The sequence below is a fragment of the Crinia signifera genome, chromosome 19 (assembly GCF_055691185.1).
Source record: "Crinia signifera chromosome 19, ASM5569118v1, whole genome shotgun sequence".
Taxonomy (NCBI): Eukaryota; Metazoa; Chordata; class Amphibia; order Anura; family Myobatrachidae; genus Crinia; species Crinia signifera.
Window position 1 is genome coordinate 123,897,552 of NC_139226.1, and position 12,831 is coordinate 123,910,382.

General features: G+C 42.4%; 1 protein-coding gene across 1 annotated transcript in view; it reads right to left on the reverse strand.

Annotated features, from left to right (window-relative positions):
* Positions 1-12,831, reverse strand: part of LOC146042958 (tyrosine-protein phosphatase non-receptor type 11-like) — a 103,645-nt gene that overhangs the window by 21,585 nt on the left and 69,229 nt on the right. Inside the window, exons 4-10 of the mRNA XM_083163260.1 lie at positions 8,055-8,247; positions 7,091-7,210; positions 6,845-6,958; positions 6,318-6,414; positions 4,721-4,800; positions 3,820-3,975; positions 1,376-1,507 (exon numbers count right to left, since the gene is read on the reverse strand). Coding sequence (XP_083019386.1) covers positions 1,376-1,507; positions 3,820-3,975; positions 4,721-4,800; positions 6,318-6,414; positions 6,845-6,958; positions 7,091-7,210; positions 8,055-8,247 — 892 coding nt within the window. The remainder of the gene's footprint in view (positions 1-1,375; positions 1,508-3,819; positions 3,976-4,720; positions 4,801-6,317; positions 6,415-6,844; positions 6,959-7,090; positions 7,211-8,054; positions 8,248-12,831) is intronic.

The following is a 12,831-nucleotide window of genomic DNA, read 5'->3' on the forward strand; positions in this document are numbered from 1 at the left end:
CTATAAAAGTAAGTGTTTTTGCATGTATTTGTGTCTTTGAAAAAGGTATTAAATTACCGAAACGTCAGACCCAAGCAGTTGTCGGTCTGCAATTATTCTGTGTGAGAAATCCGTTTGAGTGCCGCCCCGTTGTATACTCTACTTCCAAGGCTATAGTTTCCAGGAAGGCACCGCGGTTGTTGACATTGTTTGTTGGGAGTGCCGGACCCCTGTCCTATATATATATATATATATATACATACACATATATACATATATATATACATATACACACACACACACACACCAATAGGAATGAATAGGCGGCACTTGAAGTCTTGTGAAACAAATAATCAGTGTATTCAAAAAACTATCAATGTTTCGGGGAGAGTTTCCCCTTCATCAGGATGAAACATTGATCATTTTTTGAATACACTGATTATTTGTTTCACAAGACTTCAAATGCCGCCTATTCATTCCTATTGTATCGTTTGGCTGATGCCATGTGGGAGGGCACCGGAGCACATAAACCCCATCGGGGGTTGCGGGAGTGCCAGCAGCAATATATACATATATATATATTTTAATAGGTCACAGCCATTTAAGACAGGCCTGGTTTAACCATTTAAACCAAGATATAGCAGCCAAAATAAGGAGAGCCAATATTTCTCTAGCACCTCTCTGTAGAGAACCTAGAGGATGCTGGGCAATGGTGGATTTACCATAACAAATATATTATAAGCACATGTGTAGGATACCGGGTCCCATGGCAGGAAGTTCCGAAAGGCCCCAAATGTAGCAGCAATAAGAGCGGCAGAACTCCCCAGATTTTCACATCACACAAACACGGCGGCACTCATCTCTACGCCATCATTTCAGATGTTTTAATCATCAGACACCGCCCTCCGCCCACATTGCCGGCTGCCCCCCCCCCCCCCTAATTGCATGTAGTAAACCCCCCCCCCCCCCCCCCCGCATGACTGCGAATGGATGATTTACATAATCATCCATTCGCAGGCGGGGAGAAATCATTCGATGGTCGCCGATCATCGAACGGTTTCTCCCGCGCACGCAGTTCAGAGAGATCTATATAGTGACACTAAAGTGCGGGTGCTCTGTGCAAAGACAGGGCCGGCAGGTGACATCCGGTGAGGTCAGCTGACCGCCCCCCGCATGTCCGTCACAGCCTCATTACCATGAGAACGCCTAGTGTTCTCATGGGAACGCCAATGGAACGCTGGGTGTTCCCATATGCTAATGGGGCTGCCCGGCAGCCCCCGCCCTTCTTTGCCCCCCGCTCGGCGTTGCCTGCGTAGACACAAAACATCGGTCTTCACCGAATCAATCTGAATAATACCCAATGTGTGATGTGATTATGAGTACAGTATACGCCTACCCTTTCTAGGTGGGTCATCTGTAACTCCCGCAGAATATAGTCCTTTTCTACATGCACCGCCAGGCTCAGCACCCGGATGCAGCCATAGTCCTTGGTACAGTTCTCATCCGGCCAGTAACGAAAACATTTTTTCTGAAATGTAATAAAAAATAAAAAGGGATTATAGAGAATATCATTTTTACGTTCTCTTATTATCTACTCGGTTTACAATTTCTGTTCCGTGTGTAAGGATCTGCGCTTAGGGCCCAAACCAGACCTGAACGTAGGGCAGTAGATTCGCAGGCCTGAGAACTACCAGACAACCGCGTATGCACATGGCCGTTTTTTTTTTTATATATTAAAAAAAACGATAAATGAGCTACCATTTTAGAGAATAATTTATCTGCTTCTGGCGAATTGTTCATTTAGAGTTGTACGTTGTACGGTTTGCTTACAAATCAAAGTTAAACATTGATATCTAGTGTAATTAATATATATGTAAACAACAATGGACAAGGAAATAGGGGTGTAGAAGGCTTCTGGGTACTTGTTTCCTAGCACGGCCACACCGATTTCCATCGGGGTGGTCGTGTCGGAAAAATAGCGTTGATCGCATCGCATGCGATTTGGTCGCATGCGATGCGATCGACCCGATTTTTTAATTGCATCAAATGTGAATAGGGTCCCTGGGACCCTATTTTACATTGGATTTAATGTAAAATATTCCCTAGACCCACAAATTTTACTACGTAAACCCCACCCCACGATAGACGTCAACCCGAAGCATGGCGAGTGCAGCGAGCCCGCTAGGGGCGGCGGTGCGCGTCCTCCGACCTTTTCATTCCCCTACTATCCACGTCGGCGTGGAGTTGAGAATATATAGTGTGGCGAGCGCAGCGAGCCCGAAGCGTGGCGAGCGTTGCGCGCCCCGTGAGGGGACGCGTATAACTTCACTGGTATACGCGTCCCCTCGCAGGGCTCACCACGCTTCGATCTCGGTGGCTCGCCACACTATATATTCTCAACTCCACGCCGACGTGGATAGTAGGGAAATGAAAAGGTCGGAGGACGCGCACTGCCGCCCCTCGCGGGCTCGCTGCGCTCGCCACGCTTCGGGTTGGATTCTATCGTGGGGTGATGACGGGCCATATCTAATGTGAAATGGGTCATATTGGCCCATTTCACATTTTTAACATTTTTTCCTATGTGAGATGGACTTAATCAAGTCCATCTCATTTTGTGCCATTATAATGGCACAAGACCGACGCGATGCTCCCGATTTCAATGTTAAAAAATATTTTAACATTGAAGCCTATGGCAAAATCGGGGGCATCGCGTCGGGACCAATGTTAATGGTCCCGACCGACGCGATGCCCCCGATTTTTCCTTTGCTGGCAAAATGGACCTGACTTCAAAGGAAATCGGGTCCATAGCGGGGATCGTGTACCTTAACTTAAAGGTACACGATCCCAAAGATTGTGGCCGTGCTAGGAAACAAGTACCGGCTTTTGCACCCCCATTTCCTTGTCCATTGCGGATTGTGGATTACAAATCAGGTAACCATAGCCCAAACTTGGGACTCCAAAAATGGACACCACCATCTATTGGGGATATTCAAAGGAAAACAGAGGACAGCGCAATCATCTCATGGGGACCGCCTCAACTACAGCTTGGAGGAGTGGGAGTTATCCCAGATATGTGACTGCTTCTCTCCCCATATCAATACTGTCCCAATAACATTAGGATCCACCTAACAAAAGGATCAGTGGGGTGCCACATCTGAATAATTGCCCACAACCAAAGTGGAATTTTTCATGCAATTTGCACCAATTGCCAGCCATTAATAGAATTTTAGCGGTAATTTATAAATATGTATACATTAATTATGTTGATATAATATATTAATTTATTTTTTATTAAATTAAAAAAATTGTTAAACATTTGATGTGTGTACATCCTTTTCCTCAAATAGCGCAGTTACAAAACATCCAGTGTAACGCCCAGAACATATCATCTGATAAAATCTCAAGAGTTTATTATTTTATTTATGTAGAAGTGTTGCATCTGGAATTCATTACAAATGACCATAGACCTATCTAGGACTTCTAGACCAGCGTTTTTTAATAGTAAGGTCACACAGGCACTGGATACGGTGAAGCTTAAAAAGCAAGACTGTGCACTGCCCATTCCGAATATTAATTTCAAGCGCCAAACAAGTTATTACCTAAATTAGTGCTGCCCAGGTAATAAACATGAAGAACATTCAGTACTATCTGATAAAACTGTTCATTTTTATTTTTATTTGGAGGGGTGGGGAAGGCGTCTTTTTGCTCTTGGTTGTCTCAGAATTACATGGTGGCCACAGAGTTTTTTGAGATGTTGTCCTAGTTTAGAGATACATTTTTTTTCAAAAATAAATCAGCAGAGTTACTAGACTGACAAGTAGCAGCACACAATCAGCTTACCCTCGATCGCTCCATCTCTTTTGTGGTCATGACTATTACGTGAGTGTTCTCCTGATACACCATAGACCAGAAGTCGCTTACAGTGTTCTGAAGGCATCCCTGAGTGGCTATATACATTTTACAGGGCTGGGTACCACGGCAATCATCCAAAGCACTCTAAAGTCAAATACAATACATACATTGTAAGGCATCACCACAAAATAAAGCAGCCCTTTAATACGTTTGTGGAGTACTATTGTTGGTAAGTTTTATAAAGACGTTGCGCGCTCTATGGTTCTATGAACACTAAACATTTTGGGTGCTTGAAATGTACACAGTCAAATAATGGTTGGCATCCTGGCACTACAGATGCTGGCAGACTGAAGACCAGCTCCGGAATCCTGACACCCGTCAGAATGCTGAAACCAGATTTTTGAAATCCAGAAGTTAAGTATAAAAGGCAGAATAGGCTAACTATTGGATAATGGCCGTCGGGATGCTGGGGTCAGTCTTCTGAGCGTTGGGATCCTGTACCCAACCCCAAATAATATATAGGATATCTTCTCTCATGGAGGTAAAGGGTCACATAAAAAGTACAATAACAAAATAAACTGCAAGTAAATTATAAATATAAAAATACTACCTAAAGTGGCAATTCCATTCTATGTTTAGAAATTATCTTACTATACAAGCCAAACCTTAATTGTTTATAAATGTGGCTCAACAGGGAATGCAAAAAACCCAAAACAAATGCAAGTCTACCCTGAGTGCTTTAAATTTACGATGCATTCCGCCCCTACTGGGGTCCTTTCAGTCATTGGCCATTCCTCCCACAAATGCCAACATTGTGCCTTCTACTCAATCTCCAACATCTTCTCCCCCTTAGTCATTGATAGCTCCCAACAATGTCTCACGTGGTTACCTTGATGTAATTGGCGTTGATGTAATCTGACCCGGGAATGCTCTCATCCGTTTCTCTCAGAGCCACCCTTGTGGTGTCAACTGCACAAAACACAAGGAGATCAGGTTGAGTGGATTACATTTTTATAGGTTTTTTTTGACAAAGTATTGATGATAAATAAGGACATTAAATGGTCAATTCAATAAGATGCATGTGAAAGTGAACTCTCATACATTGATGAAATGCACGCAATTACAAAATGCAATAATCAGTTAGAAATCATGATTCTTGGGACTGGTGAGGATCTAATGCAACTCAACTACAAATAGGGAAATCCTGTACCCCCAAAAAGTCTCTGAGACAGCAGGACCCTATAAAAGGTTCTTAAAATCATGATACTTGCTTATTTTATTAATGGGGTAAAAATTGTAGCAAGCAGCCATATCCAGTTCTAGTCTTTCCAGTATTTTGGGGTTCAGGAAAAAAAGTCTGTAAAGTTGTTTTTCACTGTTTTTTTATAAGTTTGTTAGGGGGGGGGGGGTGGCATTAACACTACAATGTACAAGTTCAAAAGCACCTTTCTCATCCACACAACACACCTACATCATTTATCCCATTACTGAGAATTTTAGGGCATTTCACCGGAAAACTCTTAACTGCTGATTTTCCGGTGTACAAAATATCCCAGAGGATACAGGAAACTGCAATGCAAGTTTGGGATGGAATTGCAAATGCCAACCCAGGTGCAAACATGCTGTGAACACAGCTCACAGGACCCAACTCACTCCTAATTGAATTGACCCCTAAGAAAGTAGTTGAGCTATTTAGGAACAGAGACCTAAAAAAAAATTGGTACAGTTTAACCTCCCATATGGTTTAGAAGTGAGAAACTAGTTAAATGTTGTGCAAAATTGATCTGACCTCAGATGGAGGTAGAACGAGGTACTGTACTGTACTTCATAGAATTAGAAAAAGTCCAAAGACGAGCAACAAAGCTTATTAGGGGAATGGAGAATTTAAGCTACGGGGAGAGATTAAGCAATTTGGGACTATTTACATTAGAAAAGAGACGTTTAAGGGGGGACATGCTCAACATGTACAAGTATATCAAGGGCCAATATAAGGAACTGTCACACACCCTCTTTTCTACTAGAAAGGAATCTAGGACGCGAGGGCATGAGTATAGATTAGAAGAAAAAAGATTTCATTCAGCTAGTAGAAAGAATTTCTTTACGGTAAGAACAGTCAAACTCTGGAACTCTCTTCCCAGAGAGGTGGTAACGGCTGGCTCATTAAATGCGTTCAAGGCAAAGTTGGACAAACATTTACTGGAGAAACCATCAATGGGTATAAATAAGAAATATAATTTGTCTGTAAAATACCAGAACCTACCAAATCAGCAATGGATATCTATACCAGGTTGAACTAGATGGACGCAAGTCTTTTTTCAGCCTTACCTACTATGTAACTATGGGGTTGCTTGAGATGTCATACTGAACAGATTTATACCTCAAATAAAACCTACACAGCCCAGGCAGCACAAAGAATTTTGCATGAAGACATAAGAACACAGATTTGTTCTCCTTTGTCCCCAGGTGAACAATGCCCGCGCACTTACAAGGTAGAATATTTTTGTATCTGTTCTTGCTTTTGTTCTCTGGTCGCTGTCCTTCCTTTCTGGGATAGAGCAATTTGCATTCCTGCTGCTGGAGCATCTGCACAAAGGGTACAAAATTATATATATTACGCCTTAAACATATACTAAAATCATTAGGGGAAACCCAAGAATACACAGATAGTGGTTTGGTCAAAATAGTAATGTGATTTCTAACACCCTGCTCAAAGCCATGTGTGATCGGTCCTAAAAAACATAACATATAGCACATTCAATTTCACACTGTTTAGCGCGTTCTAGGCATTTCTCTCACGCGTGCCAGGTACTTTTCACAGTTTATTTATAGTGCTGCGGCAAAGGAGTCATTTCAAATCATAGCTTGTTGCATCACGCGACGAAGACAGAAAACCTTCTTCTATACCCACGTGCTTTGTCCAGCCAAACCAAAGAAACCAATAGCCTGTAATTTCTAATTCATTTACCCTAACAATTCAACATCATTTTAAAGTTCCTCACCACATGCAATTTACCTCAAACTCTTCCCAAAATCCCTGCTTTGCCTTCTCTGTGTTGTCGGCCATTTTGTTAAGTTCTCGCACTCTGGTTTCAATGTTGGCTGCGTTGATCCGTGTTGCATTGAATGGCTGAAAAAAAACAAAATGAGAGTTCAGAAAGGTTCAAAGAGGCTGCTTTTCAAGGAGGCATCAAACAAATTTGTAGATGAAAGAAATGAAAATTTTTACGGTTATCACATGAAGAAAATAGGTCTTCGTTACCTGTTTAAGATGCACCACAGCTCCTGACTTCTCTACCATTGGATTCTTCTTGTAGTGATCCAGCAGGTCTGTCAGCGTATCAAACCGCTCACCTCCCCCAACATCGTATTTACCGTCCAGCTGAAATTCGCAACAGATCAAGCTTAATGAATAAGACTTAAAAAAGTATCTCTATCTATAGAGATAGCGATATCTCTATTTATCCATCTATATCAGTGGTTCCCAACCCTGGTCCTCAAGTACCCCCAACAGTGCATGTTTTCCAGGTCACCCGGCAGGTGCACTCATTCAGACACATTTGAAAAGATCCACAGGTGGAGCTAATTATAGCACTTGTGATTCTGTGTGGAGACCTGGAAAACGTGCACTGTTGGGGGTACATGAGGACCAGGGTTGGGACCACTGATCTATATATCTATCTCACCATCTATCTATAGCTGGCCATACATCTACAAATCGATTGTCAGATTGGGCTGGTTGGAACAAAACCCCGGTATTATCTGAGTGACAGTTTTTTGCAGTTTTCCAGCTTTTCGAAGTAAATGGTCAACGGTCATCTGCTCTCATCTATTACCAGGTTTTTGTTCCAACCAGCCAGATTGGAAAATCAATCTGTAGATGTATGGCCAGCTTAAGCTGGCCATACATCTACAGATCAATTGTCAAATCTGGATGGTTGGAACAAAATCCTGGTAATGGATGAGAGCAGATGACAGTTGACCATTTACTTCGAAAAGCTGGAAAACTGCAAAAAACTGTCACTCAGATAATACCGGGTTTTTGTTCCAACCAGCCCAATCTGACAATCGATTTGTAGATGTATGGCCACCTTTCAAAACCAGTCTGTGACATGGCAATTTGGAAGCTGTTTAGCTGGCTGTTTATCACTCTCCATTTTACCACAATTGAAACTTAGTGCATCTGGCCCTAAGTCTTTGTATCTGTGAAATCTCTCGATTGTTACCTGGAACCGGATCATCACGTGAGTGACACGTGATTTGCGCTCTCCATTCTCCAGCTTCTCCTCGCTTGTTAGAACAGACAACACAAAGTCCCCGGGCTTGCTTTGGCTTTCCCGCACCAGAAAACTTCCCGGCTTTCCTTTTTCCAAAAGCAGCTTCTCAGCTTCACGGCCAGATAGGTGCCCATGGTACCATCTAAAGCAGAAAGTGAATAACTCTTTAAAGTTTAGTTCCTAAATTCTATTTTCTTCCTTAGCTATCTAATGCTGCTTTCAGACCGCAAAACTGGCTTTGACTCGGTATTTTAAAACGTTTCTAGAAACGGGTCTGCCGGCTAAAACCCCTTTCACACCGCTTGTCCTTAAACGGTATTTCAGTGCAGTTTTTGTTCCTTCACAACACTGAACCCGTTTTAACCCATAGAAAACAGTGGATGAAAAAAAACGGGTCTGAAACGGGTAGGACCCTGCTTTATTACCGTTTAGAAATACCAGTTCAATAGAACCGGTAAATTCACTCTGCACCTTTCAGACCGCACAAATTACAGTTTTAAAACGGTAAAAAAAAAAAAACGTAAAAAAAAATAATGGGTAAAAACTGCGGTCTGAAAGGGGCATAATAACTAACTACACTTCTGAACAATCAATAATTTTGGAACCCAAAAAAAGACCATAGAGAAAGGGGATCTATACCCGGGGTTTCATTCAGTTGTTCTGTGTGAAAAGGTATATACGGAGTAATTATGGTCAACGCAGTTCTATATGATCAATTTAAAGCACAGCTCTAGTAATCCCTTATTAGAATACAAATGTGTATGTACACAACAGTCTGAGATTGTAATGAAGAGGCACAGTTGCTACTTTCAATAAACACACACCTAAATATACTGGTTAAGCTGTCTTTATGTCAGAGTACCTTTTCTGTTCTATTAAGTAATGTGCTGCAAATGAATTAAATGCAGTGCCTTGCTGCAAGCCACAAAATCTATAAAAGGCTGTTTATACAGCGTTCCCCGAGGTCGCCGAAACTAGGTAATGACTTCAAAACCCACATAGTTTAGCTTCATTGTTACACACAATCACACAAGTCTAAGTGAAGAATAGGTAGGTGCCTGGCTAATTGCTCCGCCAGAGATTCACCGGCATACATTCTAATCCAAGCGCCTATTATTTCCTGGGATTAGACAGCAGGATTTCTATTTCCCCTAGTGGATACCTGGGGGCTTGCCGGTTATGATCAATAGTAAAAGTATAAAGAAAATCTAATTTTGTCTACAGCAAACTCAATTTAAAAAAAATGTTAGTCATAGGAAGAAAGGGAAGAACATTTAGAAACACGAACATCCAGTAAAGTAATGTTTCTGAAATCTCATTGCAAACTATTTAAAAAAAATATTTTAATAAACTCTTATTATTAAGGATTGAGCGAGTTTACAATAATTATTCACTAGAGCGACACCAGAATGTCGACAAGGTCTTTAGGTCAACAACCGATAAGTCAACATTCCAAAATGTCAACATGTAGGTTTCAATTAAGGAATGCTGAAACCACCCCCACATCCAGGCGGCAGTCTGTTGAGCTGCTATGACATCACTTGCACTGCCCGTCAGCACAAATCCACACAATTATTTCTCAAAGCTGGGCCACTCGCATACTCTATTAGAGAAGCCTGTCCAGCCTGTCATGGCAGCCTGCTGTAGACTGGCAAAAGAAAGCAAAATAGAATACAGAAAATGTAACACATGGAGGACATGTATTTATGCATGCTTAATGCTTTCTTCCTTTCCCATAAATGCCTGTTAACCTGCATTATGGTCCTGACTCATACAGCAGGTGGTGGTGGTGGAGCTGCCTAACGTCCTTTGCCAGAGTTACCGATGTGATAATATGCAAATGCTAGTATCCACTTTCCCCTTGTGCAGTAGCATGCAGTGGAATGTTCTAGCCCGGAGATGCCCACCTACTGTGCCCCTGTATGCAGTAGAACCGCTTGAGTTTCTAGACCATTCGCCATCAGCGATTGTACCATCGGAGAGGCAGTGCCACCATCTGAATATGGCATCTGATAAGGTGGATATGACTCGTTCCTGGACACCACACAAACACTCATAGCTTTGACTCTATTCTAGTGGGTGTAGTACAGGGATCCCGACAATCATTAGCCCGACTGGCCAGACTCAGACAGTGCGGCGAGTGCAACAAAGCCCCTTACGGGCTCGCTACCTATTCTATTCTCCCTCTATGGGGGTCGTGGACCCTCACGAGGGAGAATAGCCTGTGGCCACCGGGCAACCGTGCATCAGTATTTTAACAGTCTAGATCCCGACGTCGGGTAAATGACTGTCGGGATCCCGTCCGGCACCAATTTTAGTTGTATCCCCAGCTCTTCCGCACACAAAAGCGCATACTCTCAGGGCAATGCTCACGCACTGTAGCAAATAAATGCTCAACTGTGCAAAGAACACATGCGTGTGACTCACAATCACTAGGGCAGGGACTGATGCGAATGACTGGCAGCACCAGTACAACGCTGCACAATAACATTGTGCAAAATACAAATAATGCTTAATATCAGAATAGAGGACACATGAATATAGAAAAGTGGCCCATAAATACCACTTGCTGCCCTGGTCGCCACGAAAAACCAAAGAAAACCAAATACTAAGCGGGACACTGTCCTCAACAGATCTGTATGTATGTCGATATGCAAGTGCCTAGACGTTCTCTGTACGTCGTCATATCTCGTCATTACATTAACAGAGCGGGGCGAATCAGAGACCTCAGGTAGCTGAAGAGTCAGTAACACCGGCTATGGGTCATTGGGTTGATCCAATTTAGGTTGGCAGGCCTTAGGTCGACATTTAAAATAGGTCAACAGTGTCGGAAAGTCAACACACGCATTAGGTTAACAATGGGAAGGTCGACATGTTTTTCACGTTTTTCGTCCCGAATGTAGACAGTCGACATAGCCCGCACCCCTGGCTAAGTGTACCGCGCCCCTCGCTTAACTAGCCGTGCTCGGCACACTATTTCATTCTCCCGCCACACATTAGTGCAGGGCTGGGCAACACCGGCCCTCCAGATGTTGATGAACTACACATCCCAGCATGCCTTGCATCAGTTTCAGCATGGCCACATAGCAAAACTAATGCAAAGCATCCTGGGATGTGATGTGGCCATGCTGAAACTGATGCAAGGCATGCTGGGATGTGTAGTTCATCAACATCTGGATGGCCGGTGTTGCCCAGCCCTGCTAGTGGATGGTAGGAGATAAAATACAGAGTCGGCACATGTTGGCTCAGAAAAAAACGTGAAAAATTCATGTCCATTGTCGACATAACGCTTGCATCGAGCTTCTGGACCGGTCAACCAATTTGATAATTAATAGGGTCCACTTAATGACCGTTTACCATAACACCATAGCTAACTTAGGTTAACTTCCCAAACTCCAACATAACAGTCCAAGTTTTAAGGATTTCCATACTTGAGAAAAGATGACCGTACCTTGGAAAATTTCATTTAACCATCAGAACTCCGGGATGCATGAATATACTTAAAGGAGGAGTTTCAGACGTCAGGGGTACACTGGTGCAAATAAGATCCCATCTCTTCTGTATCCCATATGTCACTGAGGGGTAGATGTATGAAGCAGCGATAAGGGAGGAGAAGTGAGCCAGAGGAGAAGTGGCCCATGGCAACCAATCAGCTGCTCCGTATAACTTTATATTATGCAAATGATAGATGTTACTTCGGTGCTGATTGGTTGCCATGGGCCAATTCTCCTCCCTTATCACTGCTTCATACATCTACCTCTGAGGCTATAAAACTGTTGGTCTAAAAAGGTTTTTACCCAGCCAAGATTTGATTCCTTACACAGCAAAAATTATACCACTTTTAATTTTGAATGTGTTACATAAAACTCTGCTCTTTGTAACATGATGACACAGGAAAAACTGGCAAAAGTATATACATAGCTATAAATTCTTTAGCAGAGGAAGTAGTCAGTGGTTTGCATTTATATAACTAGGATGCCGGTGCATTTCCAGGCCGGCACACTCCTCAGCTGTGCTCAGACTAGTCTGTAACACGATCGCATATGAGAGAAGATGGAAAGGCATGCTAAGCCTCTGAAAACCCAAAGAATTTGTTTGTGGGTTGCGCAGCAACAACAACACAGAACCACATAATGTAATAAAAAGAAACATTATTAGGTAGAACCCTGACCATTTATTTCTTTTATGGTAAAACATTTCCACGATTTTCTAGTCCGTTGTTTGATGTCCGTTCTGACATCAAGTGCTCTGAACTGTGCCGCAAGGGGTTAACATTCCTTAATCTGTAGAGTACCATAATGTCTAATGTATGAAATGTGTGTACATCAGGAAGATGACAAGACGTGGATGGCTTTTCTATTACTCCATAGGGGAAACTGGAGAGATTATGGGCAAAAAAATGTTGACTGAAAAAAAAAAAAAATCGCTCAATATTTAGCCTCATAAAATGAAAGCCTAAATGGAGTCCTTTTATTCCCTCGCACACAAAATCCTCAACGCATTTGCATGGCTTCTCTCCCGACTCTGAAAAAAGCACTCAGAAATTCATTGTGATGTGTTTATTTCCCAAAAAAATTATTTCCTATCGATTTTTTCCGGTTTATAGAACCCTTTTCACACAGCGGCTGCACCAGAACAATCACTTCCAAATCAATAAAGCAGTTTATGTTATGAACTTTCATGAAATGGTTCTAAGGAAATGTTATTTATTCATTGGGAAGTGAGA